Source organism: Gopherus evgoodei, chromosome 10 (assembly GCF_007399415.2).
Source record: "Gopherus evgoodei ecotype Sinaloan lineage chromosome 10, rGopEvg1_v1.p, whole genome shotgun sequence".
NCBI classification, from domain to species: Eukaryota; Metazoa; Chordata; order Testudines; family Testudinidae; genus Gopherus; species Gopherus evgoodei.
In genome coordinates, this window is record NC_044331.1 from 36447962 (window position 1) to 36463345 (window position 15384).

The 15384-nt window shown below is 37.6% G+C and overlaps 1 protein-coding gene across 5 annotated transcripts in view; it reads right to left on the reverse strand.

Annotated features, from left to right (window-relative positions):
- Positions 1-15384, reverse strand: part of SCAPER (S-phase cyclin A associated protein in the ER) — a 362895-nt gene that overhangs the window by 105728 nt on the left and 241783 nt on the right. For all 5 annotated transcript variants that reach the window (XM_030579108.1, XM_030579106.1, XM_030579104.1 and 2 more), the window contains one exon: positions 10192-10307. In XM_030579108.1, the coding sequence (XP_030434968.1) occupies positions 10192-10307 (116 nt within the window). The remainder of the gene's footprint in view (positions 1-10191; positions 10308-15384) is intronic.

The following is a 15384-nucleotide window of genomic DNA, read 5'->3' on the forward strand; positions in this document are numbered from 1 at the left end:
TATTACAAAACTGGGAATTTTTACTCAAGTATGCTAAATTATGGCTTGTTCTGTAATCAGAAAACTGAACAACAGTGTCAATCAGTTATGAAAATTATAAAATGCTTCTCTAAGAAATAATACACCTGGACACTAATTCTTAATACCTTAACACCAATAATACAACCTATTATAATCCAATTCTTTCTCCTCCCCTTTGAGTGTTCTGTTCTTAAAAAATGACCCTCACACTAAATGGATCATCTGTCTTTTACAAATGCCACATCTTTCCTGCAGCATTTGCTGTCCTGCTGGCCTAACAAACAATCTGGGCAGTACAAAACAACAAGCATATTGTTAAATCTTTTTATAATAAAGCTTTATCTTGTAGACATGGGATTAAAGTTCTGAGCTGCACCATGCTGCCAGGATTTTGGGGAAAGAGAGATGTGGATAATATCCCGTGTAATCTCCTCACCTACTTCTAAATAGCTTAACCTCATCACAAAATAGCAGACAGATTTCTAATTTAAGATGAGCACAAATGGTTAAATCATACAACACCACACAAACTGTCTATTTTAGTTAAGTGAAGTGGTATCCTTTAGCAAGACCTATTTTGGTGGGGGAAGTAACGCGGATAATTAATACATGACAATGTTCAGTTTATTTCCATGTTTTTACTTCTTGCTAGTGTTAGCACTAAACATAGGACAATGTCATTTCATAGGACTCAAACTTTAAAAAGTCAGCAGAGATGTAAATTATATCAAAACACAAAATAACCTAAGAAAAGTAAATTGCAAACTTCTTTCAAAACTTAAGGCAAGAAGAAAACTGATTTACATTTTATTTTTCATTAAAGAATCAGCTACAACCAAAGACTGTGCTTTGTTTTTTTTTTAAAGATAGTCAGGTGGAAAACTTCTCATCTTGAAAAAACCCTTTTATTTAAGAATTTGTTTGTATGAAGGAGTTTTTGTGACAGCAGGTTAACAGGCATTAGATCACAGGGATTCTCTGTACTGAGAACAAAAAAATGGTTGGTTTAAACAGCCAAGTCTCAGCATGCTTCAGTTGTTCATAAAAAGTCAGGTCCTACGGAATTGGAGCTCTCTCGACAATCTAGTTACAGTTTACTTACATAGCACATTCATTTTCCTGTTATCTGAACTTGAACAAAGTCACCTGGAGGGAAAGGTTTGCAACAGTTGATATTACTAGACACTGTCTGTGCAATCTTTAAAGTTGATTTGTATAATACATCTAAGGGGTTAAAATAAAAAGCAGATTCCATGCCAGAGTGAGGTTTCACCATTCACTAAAAAAAGCCCTGATAGCTATGGATTTCTGTTAGCAGAGCCCTCAAAAGGGGGTATGATTTGAAAAAATGGTGGTGTTAGTTAACATCATCAACAACAAAAATACACACTACATATTTTATATTGTCTGAAAAAGTTGAATCTGGAAGAAAAATTCCATGCATAAATTTAAAGGCAACTTTAGTAAGAATAATGTATATAATCCAATTTCTGCACACATGTGTAACAGCCAATGTCTGGTTATGTGTTTTTTTCACAGCTGTCACCCCAAACACAAAGCACAACACTCAAAAGTATGATGTGGATTTGTGACACTCCATGGTGTATTTGGGTCTATAAAGGAATACATGATGATTTCTTGTGTAAAAGATAAATCTTGATCCAATGTTGTTCATATTATGTAAAGGAAAATTGTACCAGTAACTCCTAGTTCACCACTTTACCACATCAAAAGAAGAGAAGCATCTCTAAGAATAAGCTAAGAAATAAATTGAGCAATTAACATGACCGCACTGCACCTTTAAGTGGGGGGAGCACTGTCTGGCTTGCCAGGAAAGGGGTATAGTAGTGCTTCATGGGCAGGGGATGAGAGAGAGAGACACGGAATCTGCTGTAAAGGGGGACTGGGTAAGCATTGTGATGCTGACTCATCCCTAGAGACTGGAAGGGCTGGGGAATTGCCAGAGGGGCAAGCCCAGTGGGAGAAGCCCCCTTTCCCTCACCACCAGATTGGCCCATTGGTGTGGGGCTTTTTTTGCCATCCCCACAGCAGGTTTGCCAGGAGCAGATAAATGGCTTGTTAAAGACTTAAAAGAGGTTTTTGTTTTAAAGAGTGAAACAGGGAGGGGAGAGTGTTTTGGGGCTCCTATGACTGGTATAGCAGGGAGCCAATCCCCCTTTCTTATAGCCCACCTTAACTCTTGTTCGAGGGGGGTGGCTGGTAAAGTCCCAGAAATGAGTTGCTGGGGGACCAGGATGGAAAGGAGAGATTGGAGGAAGCCCCCAGGTAGATGTTGAAATGGTCATGGAGTTACCTGAACTGTACACTATCTGTCGGGTAGTCCAAGACATCTAATGATACACTTGTGGCCTGATTAAACCATATCCAGTGTCGCTATAGCCGGGTATTAAGAAAAACACTTAAACCAAGCTCAAGAAAGGGTGACAGATTTTAGTTGAATACTATGTGTTTCTGAATTGCAAATCTGAAAATTCCTCTTACAGCCTCATGAGCAAAGTGAGAGCCATACTTGTGAAAAAGGGCAAAATCTGGTAGAAATAGTGCTGCTCTTATAGCAATAAAAGTTATACTAAATTTTACATCTTAACTTTCAGAACACTGCTATTTTTCAGATGCCCACTTAAATGAATGCTTAGGAAGATGTATCTCTGCGTCCACAGTTTCCAAAGGTGAAATTCACTCCTGCATAGAGAGCCACCATGATGCCTACATACAATTTTTGCCCCACTATTTTGAATTTACTATTTGTACTCAGGAGCAGTTTAACATATGACAAATAAAACTATGTTTTCAATGATACATCTTTCAATTTTTCTGTAGTCTCATAAAATGGTCACATTTTAGCATAATCCCTTTTAAATGCATTCACATATTCTTACTGTTTATGGAATCCATTAACCTGAACATTTTAACTACTATTTTGTACCACATGAGCTCTACAAATTGGAAGTAGAAGAGAAAAAAGAGATGAAGTGATGTTTACAAGTAAATACATATGCCTCATAAAAGATATACAGTTGCAAACACAAAGATCATGAATTTCATAAAGAAATATGCATTGTATAAGATATTCTGTTAAGAAAATAATTAAAATGTCTTTCTACTTCAATGAGTTGCAATAAATACATAAGATCTGAAAAGATTAATCCTGATCACTTATTGTTTAGACAATCAGAAAAAAATTGCAACCCTTTCCATTAATAAAAATACTATAATTTCATGAATACCTATATCCACACACACATTTAATCATAAACTCTGCAACATAAAAGCCCCAAACTGGGATTTCCTGATCTACCTAGCGAACTATATTGATTCTGATCTTGGTGACAGCTGATTTGGAATAGATACACCATGTGAATGAATTATGGCCAAATATGAAATGGTGCCAAAACATGTTTATTTTATATACTATAATAAATAGACATACTTTAAGGTCTAATGTTAGCTTAATTATTTTAAAGATAGTTATCTCTCACAGATCTTTTAACAGAGCTAGAAAAATAGCTGAAGTTTGACATTATAGCTCTGTTTGTGTTTCCATTCTAACCTCATTTTTGAAGGGTTTATAAATCTGCCATTCTTATTTGATTAGACTGAAACTTGGCCAGACAAGTTCTCAGCCTCAGTTATGTAATTTGTAATATGTAAAATTTATGTCATTAGTTCATCATTTTCTTCATTTACAATGTAGTCAACCAACAGAATTTCTGAAAGTTTTCGATTAATCCAAAAACTTTTCAACTAAAAACACAGGACGATATTTGCACCTGAAATGCTGATGTTGTAGAGAGCAAGTAACCTATTTCGTGGAGTAGGTTCACCTGGTATATTGTTTGTGATGCATATTGGCCAGACCCTCTTGGTATGTTGAACTGACTGAGATATTTAACTTCAAAAGCAGTTTATCATCATATGCAGTACAGTAGATTATCTTAATAATAATAGACTATGAACATGTATTGCATTCCATGGTAGTATACACACAGCATGGACACAATGTAAAATACTACTGGATTTTAACAGGACCTTTCCTATTAAAATTAATCTCAGAATAGCATACTTGAAACTATTATGTAAATTTTAACTGAAATTAGTCTATGTAGAACTGAACACTTGTGACAAATCTGTAAATGGAACTGTGAATCAATGCCTCACAGAAATACAACACAAAATCCCAGCAAAAAGCTCCATTCACACTGTATTTGTTGGAAGGAATGTTAGCATTAAATTTAGAATTTCTCTGTTTTGGAGTGATTTTTTTTTTAAATATACTGGTTGTCCTTTATACATCCTGGAGCATTCCAGTGCTGCTGTTTGGAAAAAAACCAAACAAACTTGTGCATTGTTTTGGAATGTTACCATTTCTTTCAATTTCCATGAACACAAAAAATGTCAAAATAACTGACAGTTGTTTGTAAGTTCCCTACAAATGCAAATTGCTTTATCAACTTTTCAAAATGTTTTAGTGACTCAATCACAGATTGATACACAAAAGGTCTAGGAAGCAATCTGAAAACATATATCCTATTCTAAGTAATGACTGAAACTTACTAGACAGTGCTCAGCATTTTCAAATACCTTTCAAAGAGTCATGATTTGTACTGCTAATAAATCAAATACAAATCAAAGATGCTTCACATCTTCAAAAGAATGAACTATATCATAGTAAAAATAACGAGGAGTACTTGTGACACCTTAGAGACTAACACATTTATTTGGGCATAAGCTTTCGTGGGCTAAAACCCAGTTCATCAGATGCATGGAGTGGAAAATACAGTAGACAGGTATAAATACACAGTACATGAAAAGATGGGAGTTGCCTTATTTACTTATTATTTCTTATTTAGTAATAAGAAGTTACTAATCTATGATTTTTCTCCATGTGCTGCAATTTTTTTGCCAATAGAAGTGAAATAATTTTAAACTACTTTTGAGACAATATTTTCCAGCTGTAATGCATGACTGCCTAACAACTGCATTCCCAACATGGAGGCCTCACTGGTTCAAAAGTATTTTAAATATAAACATAAACATATTTGAATTTGATACAATGTTTAATGGCATGTGGCTGGGCAACAGCAATGCTAATTAACCAAACTCTACTCAAGAAAGTTCTGAGCTATGCATTTGAAGATAATTTGGTACTCCTCCAAATCTAAACTACATTGTTCAAGTGTAAACTGTCTTATTATTTAAATACTCCAGTATAAAGGTCCATTGCTATTTCTGATGCCTCCTCAACTGGAAGTAGAGGTTTCAGTGACCAGAGCTATTGTGAAGACATGGTCCCCAACCTTTTTGTGACAAGTAGCACATTCATGTTTTCAGAAGAGTGTGGCGGGCGCCAACAATTTTTCAAGGCTTATTTTGTATTTGTACATTAAATAATACAAAAAACATATTTAATATTCCATAATATATGAATCCAGAGAGAAGAGAGAAGCCAGAGAGAAGCCATGAGGACAGGGGACACTGGCGCCTGCAACTCTGGAGTACTCTGTCCCTAGCATGCGCAGGGGCCTGGATTCTTTCCCCTGCTGGGCACTAGACGGGTCCCGTGCCTGCCGGGGACCGAGAACACCGGCACCCTCAGCCTGCAGCCCCGGAGCTCTCTGTCCCTGGCAGACACGGGGACACAGCTTCTCTCCCCTGTGGGGCACTAGGCAGGCCCCGCACCTGCCGGGAACAGAGAACACTGCGCCCGCAGCCTGAGTTCTCTATCCCTGGCAGGTGCAGGGCCACGGCTTCTCTCCCCTGCTGGGCACTAGGGGGGAGCACACAAATGCCCTGGAGGGCAGCATGGTGCCTGCAGGCACCACGTTGGGGACCACTGGCCTACTACATACAATGAATGCAACATAAAAAGAAAATGGCTTATTTGGAAGAAAAGAATAAAGTAAGGAGTAAAATTTCTGTCTTCTTAATTGTACACAGCTTTCTTATTTTTTCACATAAAATAACTGTTGCAAGCGACTGCTTCCAGTAGGATACCTTTTTAAAAGAAGTACTAAATGGAATGTTGTGTTAATAAAACTAATTAAAATTAAACATCTGATTTTATTTCTTTTAATCCTATGTCATCATTCCCTGTAATACTTCACTATCATCCATCATTCCTAAATATATTTATGCACTAGTGAAGGTTGAAGCCAATATTTAGAAGGGCAGAATGATTTAAGACACTGACACAAGGTCTTGCCATCTTGTATATAGATGGAAAAAACAACCTTCAGAGATTCTTCTATGATTTTGCTGAGAATAATACAGCAATACCTATTTGTACCTGGATGAGAAAGAGGTATACTGATTCCTTCCAATGGAGAAGAGTCTTTTTAAAAATGTCCATCATTTCCTCAAAAGTTTCTGACAGCATTATTAGTGATATTCTCAAGAGACTCCTAGATTTAGTGTATTAACACATTCTTTTCACCTAGAGAAGGTTGCTATTACTTTATTTTCTTCAGAGTAAGTTACACCACACCCTGCAGTCAGACAGTTAGACATTGTTCATTTCAATTATGTGCAAGGGTGGCCAACCTGAGCCTGAGAAGGAGCCAGAATTTACCAATGTACATTGCCAAAGAGCCACGGTAATACGTCAGCAGCCCCCATCAGCTCCCTCACCCAGCTCCCAGCGCCTCCCACCCACCGGAAGCCCCACTGATCAGCGCCTCCCCCTTCCTCCCTGCACCTCCTGATCAGCTGTTTTGTGGCATGCAGGAGGCTCTGGGAGGGAGGGGGAGGAGTGAGGGCATGGCAGGCTCAGAGGAGGCGGCAAGAAGGGGTGGAGTGGCAGCAGGGCCTGTGGCAGAGCCAGGGGTTGAGCAGAGTGCACCGCCCCCCCTCTCCCAGCACACTGGAAAGTTGGTGCCTGTAGATCCAGCCCTGGCGTTGGTGCCTATGCAAGGAGCCGCATATTAACTTCTGAAGAGCCGCATGTGGCTCCAGAGCCACAGGTTGGCCATCCCAGTTGTTTATAATAACTTGAAACAAATCACTCTGAGTACTGGAGCAAAATTATTGTTACAGATATCTCTCTGTGAATCTGTTAGATATATAAAACAGATAGAAAGATCAACCTTTATCTCTATTTTCTGTAGATATTTGATTTGGGAACACAGTTCAGAGATAGTTAAAGGCTTATGTGTTAATATAAAGTATTACATTTTAAGCAAAAAGTACTTTAACAATAGTAAGTTTAGTGCTCATGAAAGTAAGGAACCACTGGAACCAGATATTGGGGGGGGGTTAATATGTAAGATGAGAAAAAAAAGGTTTGATTATATCTTCCAAGATTTTTTTTTCAGTTATATGAACCTTGCAGCTGAAGTTGGTTTTCATTTATCAGCACAGCAAGTTCCTTTCAAAACTAATACATTTTCATACTGTCTAGCAAACTTTAAACAAAATTATCTCAATAATATAAACACAATTTTCTCGAACTCCCTCAACAAAACCTTGCCAAAATGAGGCTTTTTTAAAAAAAAAGAAAAAAATGCCATTCTAAACAGTTAGGGCTAAACTGTGGCCACGCAGTGTGAGAAAGGAGACAGGACTCTCACCTTTGCACATATATGGGTCACCTACAATCACAGCTCCTGTGCTTGAGGGAGTGCAAAGACTTCTACCAAGTTACTTGCCCTAGAAACAATTCACTGGAAAAGGAATCATCCCTACGTGCTGACCAGTGGAGCAGGCCAGATGCTACATGACATAAAAGGAGTTCAGCAAATTTTTTCTCCCTTCCTTCCAGAGCAAGCAGGGAATTCCAAGAGGCATTTTACCTCTGAGTGCTCTTTTTCTTGAGATGCAGCTCTGCCTCATCACACTTTACAACAGAGACAATTATTTCTCAAACTCCACAGGAAATCTATGAAGTATTGCTGTTTGGTAGTACACGAAACATTGCTGGTGTTTTCCAAACTCACAACGAAAACAGTTCACGAGAGAAGACCGTGGGCCCACTTCTCATCACACCAAAGTCTCTTTACTCTCCTCTGGCAGTGTAAGAGGGCCTTAAAGTGGATACAAATTACAGCTAAAAGATTAGCTAAAGGAGGAGATCATGCTATTAATGAATTTCTTCTAACTTACCATTTTTGCAGCTCATTTCTAACACCTGGCCACCTTTAGGGGTCCTGATACTTAACCTTCAGCCTTTTATTTCTCATGCACTATAATGAGGCATTCCTGCACTACCAGCAAACTTAGACATATTTCCAGTAGCAATTTTAGACAGCAATATCTAGGAGGATCAAAGACAACAAACACCGCAAAACTCCTGGGGTTGACATAATTCAACCAGAGGTACTAAAGGCAAGAGGCAAAATTCTGACCCAGCAGCTAACAAAATTCTGTGATGAAATATAGGTGAAAGAACAAGTGCCATAAGACTGGAAAGACAGTATCATCACCGTATTGCCAGAAAAGAGTGACCTCACCCAGTGCACAAACTGGAGATGTATTATATTGCTATTAATTCTGGGCAACATATTGGCTATCGTTATGTTGCATGTAATGAAGAAAGCAGCGGATGGAATATTACGAGATGAACAGACTGGGTTCCCGCCAGACAGATTATTGTGTGAACAGATTTCACTCTCTGACAAATCACCAAAAAAACCTACAGCTTGGGGAAAAAAAATCTTAATTAACTTTATTGACTTTAAGAAAGTGCTTGATAGTGTCCAGAGAAATGCTGAGGAATATTGCTAGAAGCTATGGGATACCACTCAAGCTACTCAACATTTGAAGGAGTTTATACAATGAAAGTATACTCTTAGTAAGATCAGACACAGACCTAGGTGTGTGGTTTGATATTGTGACTGGAATTAGACAAGAGTGTGTGCTATCACTAATCCTCTTTGCATTAGCAACAGACTGGGTGATGAAGCAGGCAACGAAAGTTATCATGAATGATGTAAAATGTGTTACTACTGATGAGTTACATGATCTTTAGTTTGCCAATGATATTGCTTTACTAAGCATGACATGTAGTGAAATGACTACCCTTATATCAGAGATAGAACAGAAAGCAGCAAAAATTGGATTGAAAGTAAATGCAGAGAAAACAAGATTATGAAGGTAGGAAATTGAACAACAGACACAAAAGTCTACATAGATGGAAAAGAAATTGAACAGGTAGAAGAGTTTGGCTATCTGGGGAGTGTAATGACATCTGAAAGTAGCTTCGATAAAGATATTCAAATGAGATCAGGAAAAGCAAATAATACTTTTGGAAGGATGAACATCTGGTGAGACAGAGGTCTCCATACCAAATTAAAGGTCAGATTATACCATGTGATTATACTGAACATGCTATTATACTGAGCAGAGACTTGGCTGATGACAGTGGCTAATAAAAAGAAGTTGAAGTCTGCCCATCACAGATGGCTGAGGAAGATATTACACATTTCATGGAAAGACAAAATAACAAATACGAGACTCAGGAAGATTAAAGAGCAGGCCATGTTAGAAAATATTGTCAAAGAAAGAAAGCTCAGCCATGTACACCATATGGAAGATGGGAGACATGCTTAGCAAGCATTGAAGTGGGCACCTGACAATGACGGAAGATATATATGCTGGCATCACCTGGGAAGAAGCACCACAACCAGCGAGTGACTGGAACCAGTCTGGACTGCCCAATGGAGGAACTGGACTGCCCAATGTGTCAGCGGCAGAGGAGGAATCTAAAGTGATATCTAGGAACAACTGTTTCACTTTGGATCAAGTTAGGATCATGACCAATAAAAGCACTTAAAAAAACCCCAAAACAAAACAGGGACTTTGATAGTCTAACTTTTTTAAAAAGTGGGTCTCCTCTCTACAGAGAGATAGGTGTCTGCTGCATTCCTCATTCTGGATAGGCAGGGAGATCACCTCTCAAAGAAACAGAAACAGTGAAACACTTACAGACTTTAAACTGGTCCTAGAGTTTTGGGGCCAAATACTGTCTTCCATCTGGAACTTAAATGGCAGGGTAGATTATGGCCCTTGGTTTTTAACATCTACACCACAAGGAAGGAGCAGCAAGCAGTTAGATAAATAATAAGTCAAATGGGGTTAGTGGAAAAGAAGTATTCCCCATCAGTGATGGCACAATCTAGTAATGATTTAAAATGGCAACTGTAGCACCATACATACTTGGGAGGAATCCGTAAAACTGCATTCAGATTCGTGGAAGAAATCACTACTTGAAGAATGTGTTCAAGGGCTGTGAGTCCTCCTGCAACCCGGAATGCTATCTGATCTGCTGCATTCTGGATAAACACAAATAGAGAACAATAATTATATGGAATATTTACAGAAATTTAAAAATAAATTTAGTATTTAAAAGACATGTCTGGTGTGTAAGTGCCTTGACGTACACTTAGTAAAATCTTAATACAGTTTAATCAGATTGTTCACCTTTTTCACTACAGAAGCACAGAGTGGAATACCCCTTTGAATATGCAGGCGTTAATGTTACTTGAATGTTGTTTTTCCAGCTGATATTATATACGCTGTAACTTCATTATAACACCACTGCTATTTTGAGTTTTTTAAACAGATATTGGTTTAGGGCTCAATCTTATTCCCACTGAAGCTCTAATTGACTTCGGTGGAAGCAAGATCAAGCCCATAATGAAGATTATTTTAACATGAGCCTCATTTAGCTGATATCTGAGGTGCAATTTTGTAGGACATATTCTAACAATGAGGGACAAGTATGTATTTTATAACATTTCTGATTTTTCCCCCCCTTTGGGGATTAATTTCTGTAAGCATAAATAGAATTACCCAAACTTCACGTGCATCATCTATCTATCTGATCTTGGACCCCTGGAAGTCAATAGCAAAACTTCAATTAATGTTATTGATACAGAACCAACGCCAACACCACACACAACAAATCTAACAACTGTGGGACCTTATTACTGTAATCCTCATCCTCTCTTTTTCCAATTTCCTCCCTCCTTCTCCAGTTGTTTGTTGATTTCACCTGTGTCATGTCTACAATTAGACTGTAAGAACTTTGAGGTAGGGATCATATTCATATATGATTTGTTTGTAAAATATTTAGCACTCCGTGGGTGCTGCATGTCAGAACAGCCCTCTATGAACTATGGTAATAACAAATAATTTAATAGGATTTCATAGCCCACATTTTTTCTTACCAATATTAGAAGTCATATGTAAACACCACAGTACAAGACAAGTTTTAAGAGCATATAATTTTCTCCCCAGCAAGTTTAGCTCTCTTAAACTTTCACACAAAGGTAAAGCTGTAACGTATTTAAATGGCTTGCCCAAGGTTTCAGAAAAAATCTTCCCATCGATCTACTAGCTCCATTTCACATCATGTTGGGAGCTAGATTTTGAAGAGACCATAAAGAAGCAATTTTCTTTGACTAATGTGCATTGGATGGGATTTGTAAACAACAACAAAAAAGACTTATCTTCAAAGGCTGCAACTAGTGTGAAATGACATGAAGCTGTTTGTGTGTGCCAGTTTACACAAGTTGTTAGATAACCAACTAGCAATTTCTATAGGTTTAATGTTTATGCAACTCCAAAATTTCAGTCGGTTAGTTTTAGTTCAGTCAGTTAGTTTTAGTCCAGTTAACTCTTAGGGTCTTCACTTCAGCTTTAACTTGAGTGATGAAGCTTAGCTTGAGTCCCATCCACACAAAAAACCCCTTATCTCAAGTAAGGTGGTGTTTTTAATTGGAAATGGCTGGTCTATCAGGTATAGGCTAAAGCTCAAATTAGCACAATCTTTCAGTTGCTAACTAAACCATTCTGCAGTGTGGACACAGGCTAGCTCCACTCAAGTGCCATTAGTCCTCCAATGCCTTCCCACAATTATTTCCGTGTGCTCAGAAAGGACTAACAAAGTTTCCCACAATTCACTGGGAAAGAATTTATAGAGCAGCTCAGCTTATCGCAGCACAAAGAACCAAAGGAAATGTTACCAGAAGTCTTAGTGCAGCAAATAAGCAAGTGCAGAACCAGTGTGGACACTGCAGCTTGAGTATTATTTTGCAGTGTAGCCACTCTAACCTGAGCCAGACTACCTCTAGAAAAGCAACCGGAGAGTAGATAATTCGATTTAACTCTACAGTGAAGATATACCATTAGTCACATCCTCCAGAAAGGTCTGATCCTGGACCACTGAGGTAAATGGGAATTTTCTCAGTGATTTTAATGTGAGCAGGACTGAGTCCTATATGAAGGTTAAAAGTATTTCTAAGTTATCACTTTCTATTGTGATTAAAAGTGTATATCAGTGTAGTGACCATTGTTACCAAGAAACCTCATTAACAAAATAATCAACATGTACGTACAATATATTTAGAGAAATGTATATGAGAATTCCTAGATACATTTGGTATACATGCATCAGATGATACAAATGGAAAAGCCACTGACCTGCCAGTGCAGGACTGTTCCCTATAGTACATTTGTTAGTGTTGCATCCACTCTAGTTTTAAATGAGACAAGCAATGCAGTTTTCACCACTTCCTATGGGAGATTATACCACAATCTATTAGATCTCACTATCAAGAAATGTCTCCTGACATTCAACCTGAATTTGCCATTTCAGTTTCATTTAATTACTTCAAGTTATACCCAATTTTATTATACCAATTCTTCTCCCTCCTTTCTGACTACACCATTCCTAAAATTGTAGGCTATTACATATTCCCACTTTAATTTTTGCTTAGCACACAAACATATTTCATTCCAAATCTTTTCTTTGCCTTGTAATTTTTCAATACCAAATTTTCTTGCTTCTTCCAAATTCCTCCCAGTTTCTTAATATCTATATATTAGGAAATGAAGTGTCCGGAAATGAACACCTTATTACGGGTTAGGTCACATCAAAGCCACAAAGAAAAGGCCTGCTATCTACATGTGTGGTAACAGGATGTCTTCACATGTGTATTCAAAAATAGCACTGGCCTTTTTGATCTCTCTATCAGATTCCAAACTCATGTCTAATTTAATGTTTGCTCTTGCCTCTAGGTCTAGGTCTCTTTCAGCATTACTCTTCTAGATCTATCCCTCCCATTGAGTATCTGTGTTTCAGATTTTTTTCATCAAAAAATATTAACTTGCATTTTTGAAGAACTTATGTTTTTGTCTGTATTTCTAATCTTTCTAGGGTCCCTCTGTATTCTTTCTCTGTCCTATATTATGTTTGCAATTCCTCCTAATTCGGCATCTCTGAAAAAATAGTTAATGTCCTATTTATTTCCTCATCCAGACCATCAATGAAATCCATGAACATTTTGTTCACTGGATACCACGATGATAAACATCCTCATAAATATGAAAGACAGACACAACAAAAAGATTAAATAAAAGGATTTAACTAAAATTATTGTGGTGGATGGAGGGATGTTATACAAAAGAATCTGGGTAGCTGTGGAGTTTTCAGGAACTATTTCAAGACAGAGTGGAATGGGGAAGGAGGACTCGAAGGACTGACCCTATACAGATGGGATTAAGGCTAGGAGAAGAACTAAAATGATTATGGTAGCAAGACTGGGGTAAATACATCAGCGAATTATTGGTTCACTGCTCCTACTGCAGTAAAGGAACTTTAAAACCTGGCACTCAGTGATCTGGAATCCACTGTTGATATCACTGATTTCTTGCATGCTCTTGGATGAATTTATCTAAAAGGATGTGTTCTAGATAGAGTGGGGGTTACAAAAGTTCAAGTGACTTTTTAAAGAGTCTTTCAACTATTTGTTAACACACATTGCTGATTATTGAATTAACTACTGATATATTGTACACGTGTGTCAGCCTAATGATTAAGTCACTGCACAACTACCTTTCTATCCAAGAATCCCAGGTTCAGGGACAACTCTGAGGCTCTTGGCCTTGGGTCAGCAGAGGTCATGGGAACCAAAGAAATGATGCCACAGAAGTATCATTTACTCTTGAATGCTGCTCTAATAATGTTCCCAGAGTGAGTGTTGTGTGTCACTAGATCCCTAACAATGAAAATGGCACCTGATTGAGTGGTGAGAAAATAAGTATGTGTGTGTATGGTGGAGGGCACCCTCAGCTTACATAGAGTATATCATGGGCTGTATTAGAAAGATGAGTTGTGCAAAAAATAAGAATTAATAAAGGTATTCAAAAAAGAAAAAATACCAATTTTGTTAATCTAAGAAATATGAAATTCAAAAGATATCAAATGAATTTTCATACATACTTGTAGTATTGTATCTGCTGTGAAGTGATTATCAGCATTTGATACATTTGTGTGCTGGTCTAAGAAAATCCTTTAGAAACCATAAAAATATGGGTGCAGAATATCTGTTCCCTTGCACTTTTTTCCCCTTAAATGAACTCCTCCAGAATGTGACCCAAATTCATATAGTGTCTGGAGTGCTAATAGGCTTTCATTAGCTGTTACATGGGAAAACAAACATTCCCAGATATTTCTACAGAACCTTGGTACTGAAGGAAGTTGAGGCATATTGGCTATTCTACCTACATGCTCAAACAACATTTTGATGGAAGCCTGCCCCAATTGCAATCAGTGCAGAAGAAAAGAATCACATTTAAGGGGCCTTTCATGATATTGTTATTGTTTATTTTTACTGTGGTAGTGGGTGTCTCAATGAGATCAGAGCCCCATAGTCTAGCACTCTACAATAATATATGACAATGCCTGCCTGTTAAATCCTCATTTGGAAAGGGTACAGATCCAGTATAAAACACTCTTTGCAGTGTTGAAGAATCCTCTGGATCCCTAAAATATTTAGATTCCAAAATCTTTCAGCTTAGATGTTTATCTGGGACCCACTCTATAAACCTGACTGTAAAATCTGGCCCTTTGGAAGGGGTTACATATTTAGACTGAGAATGATATTCCTCAAACTAATCCATATAAAAGATATTTGTTCAGAAAATGTAAATCAATGCATATCAGTTGGATTTTGGAACACCACATGAAACTATTTTGCTCCTCCTCTGTACAGATTTGCACAAATATGCAAACAACATAATTTTAAAAAACCTGATTTCCAAATGCAAAAGGATTTGCAGGTTTGAGACTACCTGCTCTGCAGAAAATCAGAGGCAAATGAACAGGCAACAAGTGAGCAAAAGTGACTACGATTATAATATATACATTTGTTACTGAAAAAGGCCTTATAAAAACTTCTCTTAATGAGCAACATAGATTTGAACTAACCTTTAGAAAACATTATCTGGAGATGTAATCTAGTGCATAGTAATGGTGGTAACCAAAAACAATGCTGGACAGAAAAAAGGGCTTTTTTTGCCCATTCACAAGTATTTGTCATTGTGAAATGCAGTGGTCCTGTTTGT